Consider the following 16526-nt stretch of genomic DNA (forward strand, 5'->3'; position numbering starts at 1 on the left):
TTGGTTTTGTTGTCCTCGCGCGAAGCAGAAATAAGATTTCTCTGTGTTGATGTTTACCTTTAAAATGCCCAAGAAAAGGCAATATTCTGAAGAAAGCTTAAACTATGAATGGATCAATATGATGACGTTTTCTCGTTTTCTTACTAAGCGCACGTTCGAGGGTCACATGCGAATTGATTTTTTTCGCATTTTCCCATTTTCCTTCAGAGTTAAAAAAATCAATCAACCGGGCGATACAAAACCACATCGAATACAAATACAAAACACATACGAACGTCCGTTTGTACTCATACCGGTACAACCGCTGAATACCCTGACCTGAACGCCCAAATATTATTACATGTCATATTTTGTTATTGTTTTGCTCACGAGGTTTGACTATGATTGGAACAACTTTACTGAACCGGTAATGATTCGTTTACAGAACATCAATTAAACAACTTTGAAAATGGATTCTATGTTGGACAAAAAGTTGCTCGGGTTTCGACAAATTGCACAGGAAAAGTTGCAAAACATTCTTTATTCGATACCATCGGATAAAGATCTGATCATCGCCCCGGCACTAATCAAACCACTCGAACATATTGTCGGCGCTTCATGGCTCAGGTTTGAACAACCATTATATATCAATTCATACTACATATTCTGCTCTTGAACTATGTTTCTAACTATAATATTCAACAGGAAAAAAGGCATCGACAAAATATACAAATTTGACTCGAAGAGCGCACCGCCGAAGAGAAAGCAGTTCATTTATTTCATTACCTCTGATCTTCTAACGTTCAAAATTGCCCTCGATCAGATAAGTGGATATCAAAGTCAGACATCGGCCGGTTTGGCAATGACAGAAACGGACAGAGCGAGCAAACAGTATCATATTATTATTTTCCCCATGGTACTTGCTAGTTTCGAACAACTGCTTGAGGAGGAAGGCCTGTACGGGGAAGTCGAACTGTACAGTTTCCAGTGGGATTTTATCGCGCTGGATCAGGGATTGTTGAGTCTCGAGCTGTCCAACGTATTTGCGGATGTGTTTGTGCGGCAGGATACATCGTTGCTAGGCTCGATTGCACAAAGCTTGAGGATTTTCAATATGGTCATGGGAAAACCAAATCTCATTTTCAGTTTCGGGGGAAATTCAGAGAAAGTGCTGCAGATGATTCAGAAGGTGGAAGCCGATCGCAAGGTGAAGAGTGGAGAAGATAAGGATGTTCCAGATTTCGGGACTCTTTTAATTGTAGATAGAGACCGCGATTATCCCTCGTGTTTGCTTACCTCGGTAGTATACTCCGGATTGCTTTTGGAAATCCACAAATTCAACTCCGGCTCGTTAACGATAGATTCCACCACAAATAAAATAAAGCAGGGCAAAGTGGCAATACTGCAGATCGAAGATGAAAAGAAAGCTAAACAAGAAACAACAAACTTGAAAATGAATGGTTTACAGGATTTGGTGTACCAGGAAAATCGATATCGACATTTTTCGGAAGTAATAGGCACATTGAGCGCCCAAGCAAAAGCACTCGGACTGGAGGGGAAAATGTACTCGAAAGACATGAAATTGTCTGAAATGAAGGATTATGTCACCAATAAACTGCCAAAGGTGGCAGCTCAGAAGAAGGAACTTTTCAAACATTTGCTCCTCTGCGAAACAATCGTGGAAGAGGTTGGCACAAACTTCGAAAAACTACAGCTGATCGAAGAAAGTATTCTAACCAACACCAACCGCAAACAAATTATGGCTTATATCGAGGAACTTCTGGCAGCAGATGCACATAAATACAACACACTTCGACTCATCTGTCTCTACCACGTAACAATTGGTCTGAGCAGCGAAGATATGACCAAACTAATGACTTCCTATTTGAACGCATACGGATACCGCCACCTTACCGTTTTTAACAATTTGTGCCAGGCAAAATTATTCCCGGACACAACAAACCTAACCAAAGCGAAAATTCTTTCTCAAATTTCAATCCCCATACTAAAATCACAGTTTCAAATTGAGGCGAATAAGCTGAAACTGCTTCCGACGGAGATCAATGAATCAAATCAGTCTACAGTTTCCTCCGGTAACTCTGCCGCTTCTACAAGTTCAGGAAAGAAACAATGCCCCAGCTATGTTTTCAACGGTAACTACATTCCTCTTTGCGCCCAGCTCTGCCAGCTGATAGCGAATGTGTCCAGTTTCGACGATCTGAACAATCGCTTTGGCCATCTCGAACGCTTGAAGCTAGCCGGAAGAAACTTCGGTTCCAAAACGATACGTGAGCTGTCGATAACGAACGCGAAGAACGATGTGAACCGACTGCTGCCGCTGAAGGTGAAAACGTTGTTCGTGTTTGTGATTGGTGGAGTGAGTTATGCGGAGGTGGCCGCTTGCCAACTGGTGGAACAACTCACGGGAGCGAAGATTGTGCTTGCCTCCGATTCGGTTGTCTCCGGGTGTGATATGATAGAGGCTGTTGTTGGCTGCTAAGCTTCGAAGCTAGATTTATTTCAATAATGCAACATTAATGAAATATTTGACCGTATAGATGGATGTTATCATTGATAAAATGAAAATAAACTGAAAATTGTTATATTGCTGAAATTCAACGTAAGGTAATTCAGGGGGTCTTCGTAGCCACTTGGTTACGCGTTCGCTTACTAAGCGATCGATCGTGAGTTCAAACTCAGGGCCCTCAATTGACCATCTTTGTGTTGTTATAGAATAACTACGTCCACGCAACCATCATCAGCTATGGAGATCGATCCACGGTGGAACAAAGATCGATTCAACCATACAACTGCTCTACTCTGCAAGAAACATCGGGCTGCTGTTCTATAAATAACTCAACAATGATCAATATCAACTGTCTCCGCTGTCCGGTCTGCTGAACAATGGAAGAACAGATAGAATACCCTTACGCCTAAATGGCTACTACAGTGTAATTTACCATAATGTAATGGAACAGAAAACCTAACGCCTAAATGGCTACTACTTCTACTGTGTAATTTACAATTTATAGAAACATAAACATATGTACATGTACACGATAAAAACTCGGCTCTGTTATAGATAAAATGCTAATGAGCCTGATAAATAAATAAATGGGATAAAATTATTTAAAAAAAAAAACGTAAGGTAATTGAGAAAAAACTATATTCTGTTTACTTTAACCCTTTCGCTACGAGCGTTGTCTATAAGCGATAACCGTACGACGACCTGTGTGTACGAGTGTCGTCTATAGACGACATCTGCGCGATGAGCTGTGTCTACGAGCGTCGTCTTTAGACGACTTCAGAGTCATACTGCACATCGATCACACCAGCGCATGTGCATACTTTTCGGCGCAATGCTTCGTTCAGCGGTGGCACTCCGACGGAGCACACTGCCATAGTGAAAGGGTAGATTCGGCTTGCATTCATGCCATGGCTGAATCGACAATCAAACCTTTTGATGGTTTCCGGAATGAATCGCTGCAAAGAACGACCGCAACAGAAACCACCTCTCAGAAAAGGTGTTGTAGGCTAGAAATATTGTGGCGCGATATTATATTTCAAAACAAAAACAAAAAATGTAAGGGGTTGTATCTAGGACACGACAGCATATTTTCGACGTAGAACTACGCAAATATATTATGCAATCCACCACTTCGAATATTATTTTAGAATGCATCGAAATTTTGTAATAGATTATATTCTTGGTTACAAATAAATTTGATGTACGTATTTTACGTTTGATATGATGCCTAGGACTACAGAAATATGTGAACGGACGAATTGTTAAACGATCATTGTATTTTACATTTTCCTCTGAAATTATTGCACATCTCATGTTCACGTTGTTCTCGAACCGCGAAAGTTCATTCACCTCTAGTATCTGAAATGACGATTTTCCCAAGTTTCTCAGTTTTAAAGTACGTTTTAGGGAAACATATTCCGGTCTGCACAACGACAAGCGAGTACAAAACTGCCGTAATTTAGCAAAGTGGCGCAAGCGCCAGAGGGAAGAAATTTCAGTACGAGACTTTTTGTAAAATTACATGTATAGTCAGCATACGCGTACATTACGAAAATCGTATCTGTACAAAATGTGTACTGTTGATGGAAAAACATTGCCATCGGGTTGATTTTTGAAAAAATGCAGTTTTAGCTAAACTATGCCACCAACGCCAGCTTGTTGTGGAAACAGCAAATTTAAATCGCTGTTTCCACAACCGATTGGCTTTCATCTATCAAAGTATGCAAGAATCTATTTCCAATTATTTTCTAAAACATGCCGCCGTTGAGCGAAGCATGAGGAAGCATCAGGGAGAAGAATCCACACACTTTTCCGAATTAGTAGCATGCGTCAAGCAGATTAACGTAGTTGAGAACCCGATTGCAATAATTGTGGACAGCACCTTTTTTTCGAATTCGAAATGCAATTGAAATCCTCCGTGTTAAATAAGATAATGCCGTCCGAAATTATCCGATATAAAACAGATACAGTTTACGCGAGGATGTTTTGAGTTTTGTTACAAGATGCGTTTCGATGAAGCATTTAGAAGAGTGCAGCTGTTCACCAAATCCGACATTTACCATTCAATCAACACTCAGCTTCAATTTATCCGAAAGAAGAATTTTTGTGAATGAATTTAAAGTACATGATCTTATGAGCAGAATTGCTATTATAAAAGTAGCATTGCATGGGGATGGACTGTTTTTGATTAAAATATTTGGCATGACGAGCTTTTCGGAAAAGTGTTTTTTACAAGAAAGAAGGTATGTGACGTTTATTATGCTAAACGTTTATTACGGAAGATGTTGTTATGTGAAATTTGCTGTCCATGCTCGTTCATCCTACGCTAGCAGAACAGATCAAAAAATCACATCTCATCACAATCAAATCACGTCAAATCATAGATGAAATGGCGTCACAGTGGAATTGACGCTTGCGCCAAACTGTTTTCAAGCTTTTACGGGGTCATTTTTCCACATTTCTGCAAAACTTCACAGTTGTTTGAAAGGATTTGGTATTCTTTATCGATCTATAACAAAAAACGTAAAATGACAATTTTGGCGCTTGCGTCACTTTGCGAAATTACGGCAGAAAAGTACTCAATACCAAAAAATATCTCGGACTTACATGTATTTGCAAAGCGTATTCCCACAGGCACATTAATTTTGAAGTTCGTGTTAGGGAAACATAGCTCAGTGGGAAAAAAGTGGGAACAAAAATACCCCTGACTTGCATGTATATTTGCAAAGCGGATTTCCACAGGTACATCGATTTTGAAGTCTGTGTTGGGGAAACCTTAAATCGGGCCAATCAAAACTTGGCAGTTAGGGCGTGTAGATAACGCTTGACATTTTACAGTTATTCAACATTTTATTAATTGTGATAGACGCGTAGAAATATTTCCTATTAATTGATGCAAACATCTTTCCGATCTGTGTTCGAGTTATAAGCAATCGAAATACGAGTAGGGTTAGTACACAAATCGGCAGAATAAATGTATCGAGAAAAAGAAATTTCTTCCAGTTTTCATGAATTTAAACCGTTTAGAGATTAGCGAATTGTAATGTATAGAATATCAATCAAATCTTATAGAATTTCCGATTTGATTGGTTTGCAAATCATGAGAATTCGTTCACAATGAAAATAGTTATTAACGTTATCTTTATTTCATAAAAACGTGACCTGTTTTCTGATTTAGCACCCTTCCTAGAAGGCGTAGTTCTACGTCAAAATTAAGTGGGCAAACGTATGCCGTCCGACCCTCGCTAAAGCTCGGTCGGACATTGCTGAAGGATCGTATCCTATGTTTCAAACTAACCGGGCAATCAGTGGAGCACAGGCGGGTGCCATATAAATGAAACACAAATTTCTGCATTACTCGAGAATTAATCAAGCAAATGGAACCAAATTTGGCAAATGAATGTTTTAGGGAGCAATAAATGTTTTTATGGTGGTTGGACACTTTGGTTTGTTGGGGGAGGGTGCTGAACAACTCGAGAACTAATCAAACAAATGGAATGAAACTTGGCATGTAGAGATTTTAGGGAACGATAAACGTTTCTATGGTAGTTCGACACTTTTCCTCCCTCTCTAAAGGGGGGTCCCCATACAAATGAAATACAAATTTCTGCATTACTCGAGAACTAATCAAGAAAATGTAGCCAAATTTAGGATGTGAGGGTTTTTGGGTACGAGAAATGTTTCTATGATGGTATGACACCCTTTCCTCCTCTGGAAAGGAGAGAAGGTGCCATAAAAATAAAGCACAATTGAAAATTTTCGGAAAACTCTGAAGGAAAATGGGAAAATTCGAAAAGTTCAATTCGCATGTGCTCTACAATTACATGTTGATAAGCGTTGTTAGTCCATTTGATGTTTGCAGTAACGAAATTGATCTTCGTTCGAAAGTGAAAATGGGTTTTAATGTGATAAAACGCACTCCTATATCGTCTTCTATCTATAAAAATAAAAATGGATCGCCGAATGTGTTGATAAGAGCAAAACTCGAGAAAGGAGTTGTCCGGTTTAGGGCTGTCTTCATTCTATGATATTTTCTGTATCAAACATTTATTCCATGTAACAGAGATATATGTTATTTGCAAGTGGATGAAAAATCTACGGACATTGATTCAACCGACACGTCGATATAGTTGCTTTTCAACCGACACGTTGTGTTGATAGCGATATATGTTGCTCTAAAATGGCGATAGTGATATATTATTGCGTCGATGTGTGAGATCAACAAAAAATAAATGGAAAACCCTATTGGCGATAATATTGCTTATTGCATGTTCCCAGTTTCTAGTGCCTTGTTGGCGACTCGCACACCGGAGCAATAAAAATTTAGCAAGCAGCAAACGTGATATGCGAAAGGCAACGTATTTTGTTGTACTTCGCATACAAAAGCAATAGAAGCGCCTGAAATTATGCAAACAATCTGCTTGATGAACGAAACTTGCCATGTTATGGGCGATAAGTTGCTAGCGAAACGACACGTCGAAATAACGATGCCAACTGGAGTGTTCAATCAACACTAAGACAGTCAAAGTTACACCTTTTAAAAGAATAACACGCAGTCTACTCAGTTTGAATAGGGCTGATTTGAGTACGTTGACCAGACACTGCCCGAGCAGGTTTCACCTCAAAAAGCATATCTGTAATTTTGATGCTGACATTTCGGAACATTTACTGTGTCTTTGCAGTGTATTGATTCAGCGAAGATTGTGGATTCCTGAAAAGATCGTTCTTACGCTTAACAAGATATGGTCTGTTGGACTAGGAAAGGTAAGGAACTTTATAAAGGAAGTCATACCTTCTTGGGTAGGAGATGCAAAGTCCTAGTGTGACTAGCACTTTCTAGTGACGAAACAAACTCACACGAAAGCTCTGCATTAGGTGTGCTGACAAGGATCGATCGTGCGAATATTCAGAGATGTGAAGATGTGAAGCAAATTTCCGGAACTCACTTATATCATAGTTTTAGGTCGGAAAAATTCTATTATCGTAAAACGGTTCTCGGATATGTAGTTCTTAATAGCCCGGAAAAGATGTATTACCTAAATTCAATCTTATTAATTTATGAGATACAAACGCAATCACCGAAATTGATTCGAGTCTCTACCTAAAGCATGATAATCTAGAATTTATAATGAGTATTGATTATGAAGCCATGTTCTTCTTCTTCTTAAATGGCACTAACGTTCCTAGAGGAACTTCGCCGTCTCAACGTACTATTACTTGTGTCAATTTTGCTAATACTTGGTTGAGATTTCTATGCCAAATAACACGCCTTGAGTGCATTCTGAGTGGCAAGCTCTAGAATACGAGTGACTACAGTGCAAGTCGAAGGAAATTTTTCTAGAAAAATTTGCTTCACTCTCAATGCTGTAACTCACGAACCAATCGACCGATTGCTGTCAAATTTTGACACGTATCCATTGCTTGGTGCTTTGTGATAGTCAAGTAGATTTTTGCAAGAGGCGCCATCTAGACGTCAACCTTATGAACTTTCCAGCAGAACTGTTAGGCGCATGGTCAAAAATCATAACTCAAAAACAAGAAAAAATACATCTCTGATTTTTGGATATGCTATGTAAAAAGGCCTGAGCTTTCACGAAAAAATATAAGGAATGGTAGCGCCCTCTGTCTCTAAAACATGTAAAAAAATATATACAATCAATAATTACGAAAACAAAATCCGTTTTTTTTGCGAATGTAATATTTTTTTTAAGGAGACTGGCTAATTGGCTACTTGATAGCTCCCTTGAACGGACATAAGATTATATAAATATTGAGGCAGCACGACGATGAACACCTGAACGGACTTCACCGATGCAGTACTTGGCGACGATGTCCCAACTAACAATTTCCCATAAAAACAAAAAAAAAAAAAAAATAAAAAAAAAAAAAAAAAAAAAATCGATAATTTCGAAAACGAATTCCCAATATTTTGCGAGTGTAATATTTTTTCAAGGAAGATAAGCAAACTGGCCTAAAGTTTGATATGTCGATCATCTTCAGTAGGTCCAATAGTTCAAAAGTTATGAATTTTTGAAAACATTTCATTTTTGGAAAAAGGGGAAAACTTTTATTTTTCGGGTCACCCAAATGAAAATATAAAAATACAAAACCACCCATTTCCACGAAAAACTGAGAATCACTATATCGGCTTGGTATGGAATGGCTGTAAATAGAACTCGCTTTTTAGCACCTTGACAGATGCTTGTTGGAAAACGTTTCTTCTTCTTCTTCTTTTTGGCTTTAAGAGGGTTTAAACTTTTCAGTTCATTCGCCTCTATGGAAAACGTTTGCAAGCCGTTCTCTGGCATATTATCCAGGTTTGAACAAAAGCATCAATTTGGCCTGAATAATCTTCAATGCAACGTTTAGTTCAGCATACCGTTTTATCAAGCACTCAATGCTATTGTTCGACCATTATTCGTCTGATTGGTTTAATGATTGTTTGAAGGGGTATCCCCGTCTACGCGTCTACGAATCACGTAAAAAAAAGGAGTAAAAAAATATTCTAGTATAGTGAGGAAGGACCAACATTGAACGGATGTGAAATATTGAGGCAGCACTACGTCGAACACCTAAGCGGACTTCCTCTATACAGTATTTTTAGGAATCATAGGCCAGCTGTTGTGCTCCCGTGGCCGAGTGGTTAGCGTCATAACTAACATGCCGGGTGTTCGGGTTCGATTCCCGTTCTGGTCGGGGGAATTTTTCGTCAAAGAAATTTCCTCCGACTTGCACTGTGATCACGCGTATTCTAGAGCTTGCCACTCAGAATGCATTCAAGGCGTGTTATTTGGCATAGAAATCTCAACTAAGTACTAATAAAAATGACGCAAGTAATACTACGTTGAGACGGCGAAGTTCCTCTAGGAACGTTAGTGCCATTGAAGAAGAAGAAGAAGAAGGCCAGCTGTTAGAACTGCATAGACCCATAATACTGGCTTGTCGTTTTCTGGATCCCCATATCGCCTGAGATTATGTCTCTTTGGTAAAAAAATTTGAACAGATTATCAGCAGTATAGGGGATGAATTCATCTCCATGCAGTTTGAACCTCGTATATTCCAAACCGAGTTTGTTTCCTTCACTACATCAATTCCTCTGTTCATTTTGATTTGTCCACGAAGCAGGAGGAAGATCGATTGATGTTCATTATATTATAGAGACACCAGCTGACCCGGCAAACGTTGTTCTGCCATAAACATTATTTGGTAAAAATATACGTTTGCTGTTTTCAAGATGGACGGCTAAATTTATAACTGCTAGAACCCGTTTATGAATTGGAAAACCAAAGATAAGCCAGACAACTTCATTGGAGGTGATGTACCGACGAATTTGGTAGCGCCTTATTCCGTCGTTGTCATTAAATCGCGGAGAATTCACATCGGTATTCTGAATTTGAAAAACAGCCATATTGCTTCATTTGTTCACGGACTTGAAATTGTATTTATTGCACTTCATTGATTTGCAGAACTCAACATTAGTATGAGCATTGAATGTTTTGCTCAGCTGAGGTGAGTATGGTACTACCCACCGATTGTGAATGTGCTGCGTTGTTGATATTTGTGCATGGTTGTCCGCCATTATCAGTACTTCTTCGTTGATATATTGGACATCCGCCTACGCTTGCGTTCGTATCGTTGGGAAACGCTTTGTACATTTTTCATCAAGGCGATAAAAGTTTTAGATCAACATCGGGCCATGAATCATGTTTGTGGTGCCAGTATTGAACAGTCACTCATGATCCATCATTAGCAGAATCGAAAATAATTTTAAATTGTTAAAAATTGAATGGAAATTATTACTCGATGTTGTTTACATACTATAGGGACATAGTCCTGATGCTAACTTAACTATTTTTCTATAAATCTCCTTGCATTTCTGCAAAAACTTTATTCATAATATGAAATCATTATCAGAGACAATTTTCGTTCAAGATTTTTCCCCATTTGCAGAGAATGTGTTATTGTATTACATAGAACTCATATTAGAGCATATTTTCGTTTTTTTTTCGGTAGGGTCTATTTTCATTGTACTTGTTGTTTTAAAAGCGTGTTTATTTCACCCGGAATTTCTCTTCCTTTTTCGCACGGAACACGAAACACGAAGCTCAATGATATCTATATCGAATTGCGTTTCAAGGTTGCTATATTTGCACAGCCCGATTATATAATATGGCGATCGGGTTGATCGGGTTGTAATAGCAAAGGCAGGGTCGGCGTTGCTCATGACAGCGTCTCGCAAGTGAATGTACTTTTCCTCACTGTTTATTGTGTCGTAGGAATCGCAGTCGGTCGCTTATTGGTCGGTTATTGTTTCTTCTTCGAATCACGATTACTCGAGTCGCTGTGTTTCATCAGAATTGGTGATTGATTGTCACCTAGGAATCCGAGCATGTATAATATGAAGAATGAAAATAATGAATTGTGCTCATTCAAAATGGCTCCCAGTTCGCCGACGATGCACCTGGTTTTAGCCGAACTGATGTTACTGGAGAATGTGTGGATGATAATTCGATGAAGCTGACGTAGCTATCTGTCATTGAACAACGTAAATATATATTTGTTCTGTTTGAAAATCTACGGATCAATTATTTGAACATAGTTTATACCAAAATACTAAAGTCGCTATTAAAAACAGGTGATGGCAGTGAAAATTGAAGGTTACATGCAGTTTTATAACAAATTTGAGAAGAAAAAAATATTCAGAAATATCCTTTTTTTCTGCATAGGACCACCCTATTCGATATTAAACATACGGTAATCGATATCCTAGCGGTATCATATATAGTTTACGACTTATTCTTATCCCCACCTTGTTTTTTGAGTATAATTTCATAAAAATCAGTCGAGCCGTTTCGAAGGAGTTCGACCACGAACATTGTGACACGAGATTTATATATATATAGATTGAATTGAATTGTTTCTTTTGCCTCAAAAGAAAATCTAACGAATTCAATTTTCGAATTCTGAATTGGAATGGTTATGGAATTAAGCTAAGGTTAGTCTAAACGCATGGCCTGAAAGTCTGGACTTGATTTATTTACAATGATTCTACATCCCATAGAGAGATAAAATCTTCTTCACATTTTTTCGCCAATAAACCCGATCCATGGCTGCAGTTCTCCAGCTGCATCGATTCATGCCAAGTCCTGCTCCACCTAGTCCAACCACCTAGATCGCTGAGCTCCTCTCCTTCTTGTTCCTATCGGATTCGATGCGAACATCATCTTAGCAGGGCTGCTGTCCGGCAATCTTGCAACATGCCCTTCCCATCGCACTCGTCCAGCCTTGGCGACTTTCTGGATGCTGGGTTCGCCGTAGACTTGTGCCAGTTCGTGGTTCATTCTCCTTCTCCATACTCCGTTTTCAACCGCTCGAATTAGGAATTTGTACATGGTACACTCTGGTCGTACAGGGTCCTGGTCGTACGGGGTCGGAGTTTGTTGGACCTTAAGGATTTGCGGAGCCCATAGTAGGCACGACTTCCATTGACCATGCGTCTTCGAATTTCACGGATGTTGTTGTCATTTGTTATCAACGAGCCAAGGAAGACAAATTCCTCTACCACCTCGAGCTCGTCGCGGTCGATCACAACACTACACCAAGAAGAATTCTGTTGCGATCAGTCCCTTCTGCTAGCATGTATTTAGTCTTAGACGCATTGCTCCCAAGCCCTATCAGCCATTCTTCGTGTTTCAGTCGGGTATACAAGTCGGCTACCGTCGCATGTGTCCTTCGGATTATGTCCACGTCATCGGCGAAGCAAATAAACTGACTAGACTTGTTCAAAATCGTGCCCCGCATGTTTAAGCCCGCTTTCCGCTTAACACCTTCCAGCGCCACGTTGGAGAACAGACAGGAGAGTCATCGCCTTATCGAAGTCCCCTGTGAGTCTGAAATGATTCCAAAAGCTTACCTGAGATCCGCACACCGTTCATCGTTGCCTGAATCAGTCTTGTCAGCTTTCGAGGAAAGCGGGGAAAGTGTTTGTCCATGATCCTCCATAGCTTTTTTTTTATCCCAACAGTTTATTTTATTGGGCTCATTTAGCAATTCAGCTGTAACAGAGCCGAATTCATTCGTGTACATTTTTTTTCATCTTAAGATAAATTTTGTTGTTTATCACACTGTTACCATTTCGAGACGTAAGAGTATCGCTATCTATCGATAAACATTTGTTTTATCTATAACACAGTAGCCGTTTAGACACAAGAGAATTCCTATTCTATCGATGCACAACACATGTCGCCTTTTTCCGGCGTAAGAATATTGCTAATGTTCGAATGTTCACAGGTTGGCTGTTCACAGCGGGACTGTTGATATGAGCCTTCCTTTGTTGCGTTATTAATAGTGCCAATTACCGATGCAGCAGACCGAAAATGTGAGCGGTAAGGGACTGGGATTACCGACACATGATGATTGTTGCGTGGACATAGTAGCTAGAATAACACACTTAGATGGTCAGTTGAGGGGCCCTGAGTTATGAGCTCATGTTCGTTCGCTTAGTAGCGGACACGCAACTAATTAGGCTACGAAGACCCCATCCTCCATAGCTGTCGTTGGTCGATTGTATCATCAACTTGAAATCAACGATTATGTGGTACGTAGGGACCTGATACTCTCGGCACTTTTGGATCTGCCGAAGTGTAAAAATCTGGTCCGTCGTTGAGCAACCGGGCATGAATCCGGCCCGATCTTGACTATCAACCGGTGCATACACTCTACAAGTTTACCCGGGCCTCCCTTGAAAAGCTACGAGGCCATCCACACCAGCTGCTTTGTGGTTCTTTAGCTGATTAATAGCCTCCTTAACTACACCCATCGTCGGGGGTGGTGCGTCGTCGTTGTTCACTGCACCGCTGTAGTCCTCCTCATCGCCGACCAAGTCCACGCGCTGTTCAGGTGTTCAACGTAGTGCTGCCTTCACCTTTCGATCACCACGCGTTCGTTCGTCAAGATGCCTCCTTTCTTGTTCCTGCACATTTCGGCCCGCGGCACAAAGCCTTTGTGCGAGGCGTTTAGTTTCTTGAAGAACTTTCGCGATACTCGGGAACGATAAAGCAGCTCCATCTCCTCACAATCTTTCTTTCCAGGCGGCGCTTTTTCCCGAAAGAGATGTGTTTGCTGCCTTCGCTTCGGTCTGTATCGTTCCACGTTTTGTCAAGTCGCTCGTAGCAGCATGGCTGCATGTGCTGCATCCTCCTCGTTCAGTACCGCTCGATACTCATCGTTGAACCATTCGTTTCGTTGTTCTCGTTGTTCATACCCGAGGACGGTCTCTGCTATGCTGCTAATTGCTGCTTCAAAGGTGTTCCAGCTTTCATCAAGGGGAACAGCAACCAGTTCGCCTACCTCCGGTAATGCAGCTTCTAGACGCTGCGAGTATGTTGCAGCAACGTTCGGCTCTTGCAGTCGTCGTAGATGGTACCGTGGTGAGCGCTGTTGTCTTAAGTTATTGACGACTGACAATTTAGAACGCAGATTGACCATCACCAGATAGTGGTCTGAATCGATGTTAGCGCCACGATAGATTCTGACGTCAATGATATCCGAGAAGTGCCGTACAGTAATGCGCACACAACGGAGCACATCAGTCGCTATCCAACCATAGAGAATGTGTGAAAAAGTCTCTAGTGTTTGCATCCGACCGTCGGAACATCCAGACCTCCATTTTTGCCGCAATTAAAAGTGCTTACATGAAAAACCCTTTCTGCAGGCTAATTGATTACAGGCGGTTGCTGCTAGTCAAGCGCTAGCTCGGTCCAATTGCGTCGTTGACTTCATGAGGCGAAGTCAACCAAAGGAGTCCGGCCCAGTTATCCTCCTGGGAAGGAACACAGCAGTTTTGTTCCCACCCGGCTCGGTTCCCGGAACGCGAACAGCCTACATCGACCAGCGCAGTACAGTCCACTGCAGCACCAAAATATATCTTGTCGTCAGATCCAATTTAGAAATTTCCCTTAGGGAAATTTTATGTGTTGGCTGGTTAGACCTTGCATAAATGTTCTAAATCTATAATTTCCTCAAAACTATTCATCTTCGTGTGTAAAAGGCTCAGATCCGCATATGCTTCCTGCACCTTAAAGGAAATATATCATTCTACTGACCTCGAATCGTCCGCGAGCAAAGGTTTTCCATCCTATCAGCCATAGAAGTAAGCAAAAATGTGAAGGTTTCCAAATTTGGCTCACTAAAACTAATGTAACTGAGCCAGGAAAAAAATGAAAATTAAAAAAAAACAAGCATGGAAGAACATTTTACATTAAGCTAGTGTTTGATAAGACAGACAATAGTCCTCTGAAACGATTGGGGCTTTCGGATATGCGTACGCACTGAAAATAGCCGTACTAAGTTACTGTTCATATACAGTAATATATTATGGTAGTGTGTATGAATAATTATTACATCTATTCTTCATCTATTTAGACTCAATCTGGACTAACATTGCGAATTATGATAAGTTAATAATCAAAAAAGTTCCGATTACTCTTTAAATATATTTTTTAAGGAAAAACGGAAGCTGAAGCTGTAGATTCCAAATTATAGCAAAAAATAATGATAGTATAATAATCATTTAGTCTGCTTATATTTTTTTCCCTAAATCAAAAAAAAAATCCCTCATGCTTACTGAATAATATTATGAAAATATGGAAAATAAGTTGTGAATCTTACAGAAAGTGGAACAATTTAATAAATCTACGAACATCGCTATGAAAATAACGTAATTGCACAAGTGGTGTACATATGAACTAAAATCGTTGGAAAACAAGTAACAATGAAAATGTAACAGATACTTTTTCTATGAAAAAATAGGCCAATGAAAAGTTTTAAAAATTATACCAGTACGTTTCAATACTAAATGTGTGATTCTTCATATTCATTCGCGTAAACCTAATCGCTAATCGTTTTATATGAACAATTTAGAGCCAAATGCATCAATTCAATCAAATTGATTACACTATGTGTAAAATCTAGAGAAACTTAATTTTCTTCCCTATGGTTTGCCTGCTTTAACCTAATACTACAGAAATGGTATTTATGTACACATAGAAATAACAGCCTAAAGAAACGTTTCATTACATGAATCAATAGCATTTTAGAGAAGTAATTTTCTCTTGCTATTTAGCTGTTGGATTTGTTGTGAGGCATTTAGTTTTTTACTTACCTCCTCCACACTCCCAGCGTTTGCAACAATTCCCGTGTTTAGTAGTTCGATATTGTGGCCATACTTTGAAACCGCATCGGTACTGCGTTCGAGCTGATCAAGACTCACACTATTGTATAAATCGACCATTCCTTTTTTGGACATAGATTCCAGCAAATCGCGATCAACAATTACTTCGCTGTGTTCGGTTTTAATGTTCAATCCTGGACTTTGATTGAACGCGTTCGAAAATTGCTTGTCCTTCGGGTTAATTAGTGTGTTCTGCTTTTCCTCGATTTCCATTTTGATGCGCATTTTGCTGCTGCCGTTCCAAATATCGTCATCCACATCGTACTCCACGAGGGAACTCATCTTAGCTCTCTTAACCTTTGGGGGTTCTTCCTCGGTGGAATAATCGTGCTCGTTGGCGATCATTGAGTTTACGTTGAATGACATGACCTCATCGAAGTTCATCTCCTCATCAACTAACGCGTCACCCAACTGTTCCTTGGTGTCGAAAAGTAGCGAGCGGCGATTTTGGACCTGCGTCTGTACCTGGATTTTATCCTGGGCCGCATCCTGCAGCAATTCAGCCATCTCAATGGAATCCTGAATGTTCTGCTGCTGATGTGAGCCACCAAGTTTTAGGTTGGGAACCGCCACCAGTGCCATGCTAAGTAGCAAAACCATCAGACAAGTGGCCGGTTGAGTCGTCTTGCCAGTGCCCTTGGTCAGCAAGGATTGAATTTTCTTCATCTGGCTCATCAGATCGTGATTCTGGCTCTGTAGTATTTTGATACGCTTCAGGAGTGTTTGATTTTCCTCCGTGCATTGTTTAACTCTGTGCAAAAAAAAACCTTGTTTAATTACTCGAATCGA

General features: G+C 40.1%; 2 protein-coding genes across 4 annotated transcripts in view; one reads left to right on the plus strand and one right to left on the minus strand.

Moving 5' to 3' along the window:
- The first annotated feature begins 367 nt into the window (after positions 1 to 367).
- Positions 368 to 3121, plus strand: LOC129776143 (vacuolar protein sorting-associated protein 33B). Its single transcript, XM_055781580.1, has 2 exons — positions 368 to 606; positions 685 to 3121. Exons 1-2 carry the CDS (start codon positions 449 to 451, stop codon positions 2477 to 2479), a joined length of 1953 nt encoding a protein of 650 aa, XP_055637555.1. The 5' UTR covers positions 368 to 448; the 3' UTR covers positions 2480 to 3121.
- An 11766-nt stretch (positions 3122 to 14887) lies between these two features.
- The window catches only part of LOC129777928 (probable basic-leucine zipper transcription factor J), a 46431-nt gene continuing 44792 nt past the window's right edge, over positions 14888 to 16526 (minus strand). For all 3 annotated transcript variants that reach the window (XM_055784521.1, XM_055784522.1, XM_055784520.1), the window contains exon 4: positions 14888 to 16488. In XM_055784521.1, the coding sequence (XP_055640496.1) occupies positions 15600 to 16488 (889 nt within the window). In that variant the 3' untranslated portion in view covers positions 14888 to 15599. The remainder of the gene's footprint in view (positions 16489 to 16526) is intronic.

This window comes from Toxorhynchites rutilus, chromosome 3, assembly GCF_029784135.1.
Source record: "Toxorhynchites rutilus septentrionalis strain SRP chromosome 3, ASM2978413v1, whole genome shotgun sequence".
Classification (NCBI taxonomy): domain Eukaryota; kingdom Metazoa; phylum Arthropoda; class Insecta; order Diptera; family Culicidae; genus Toxorhynchites; species Toxorhynchites rutilus.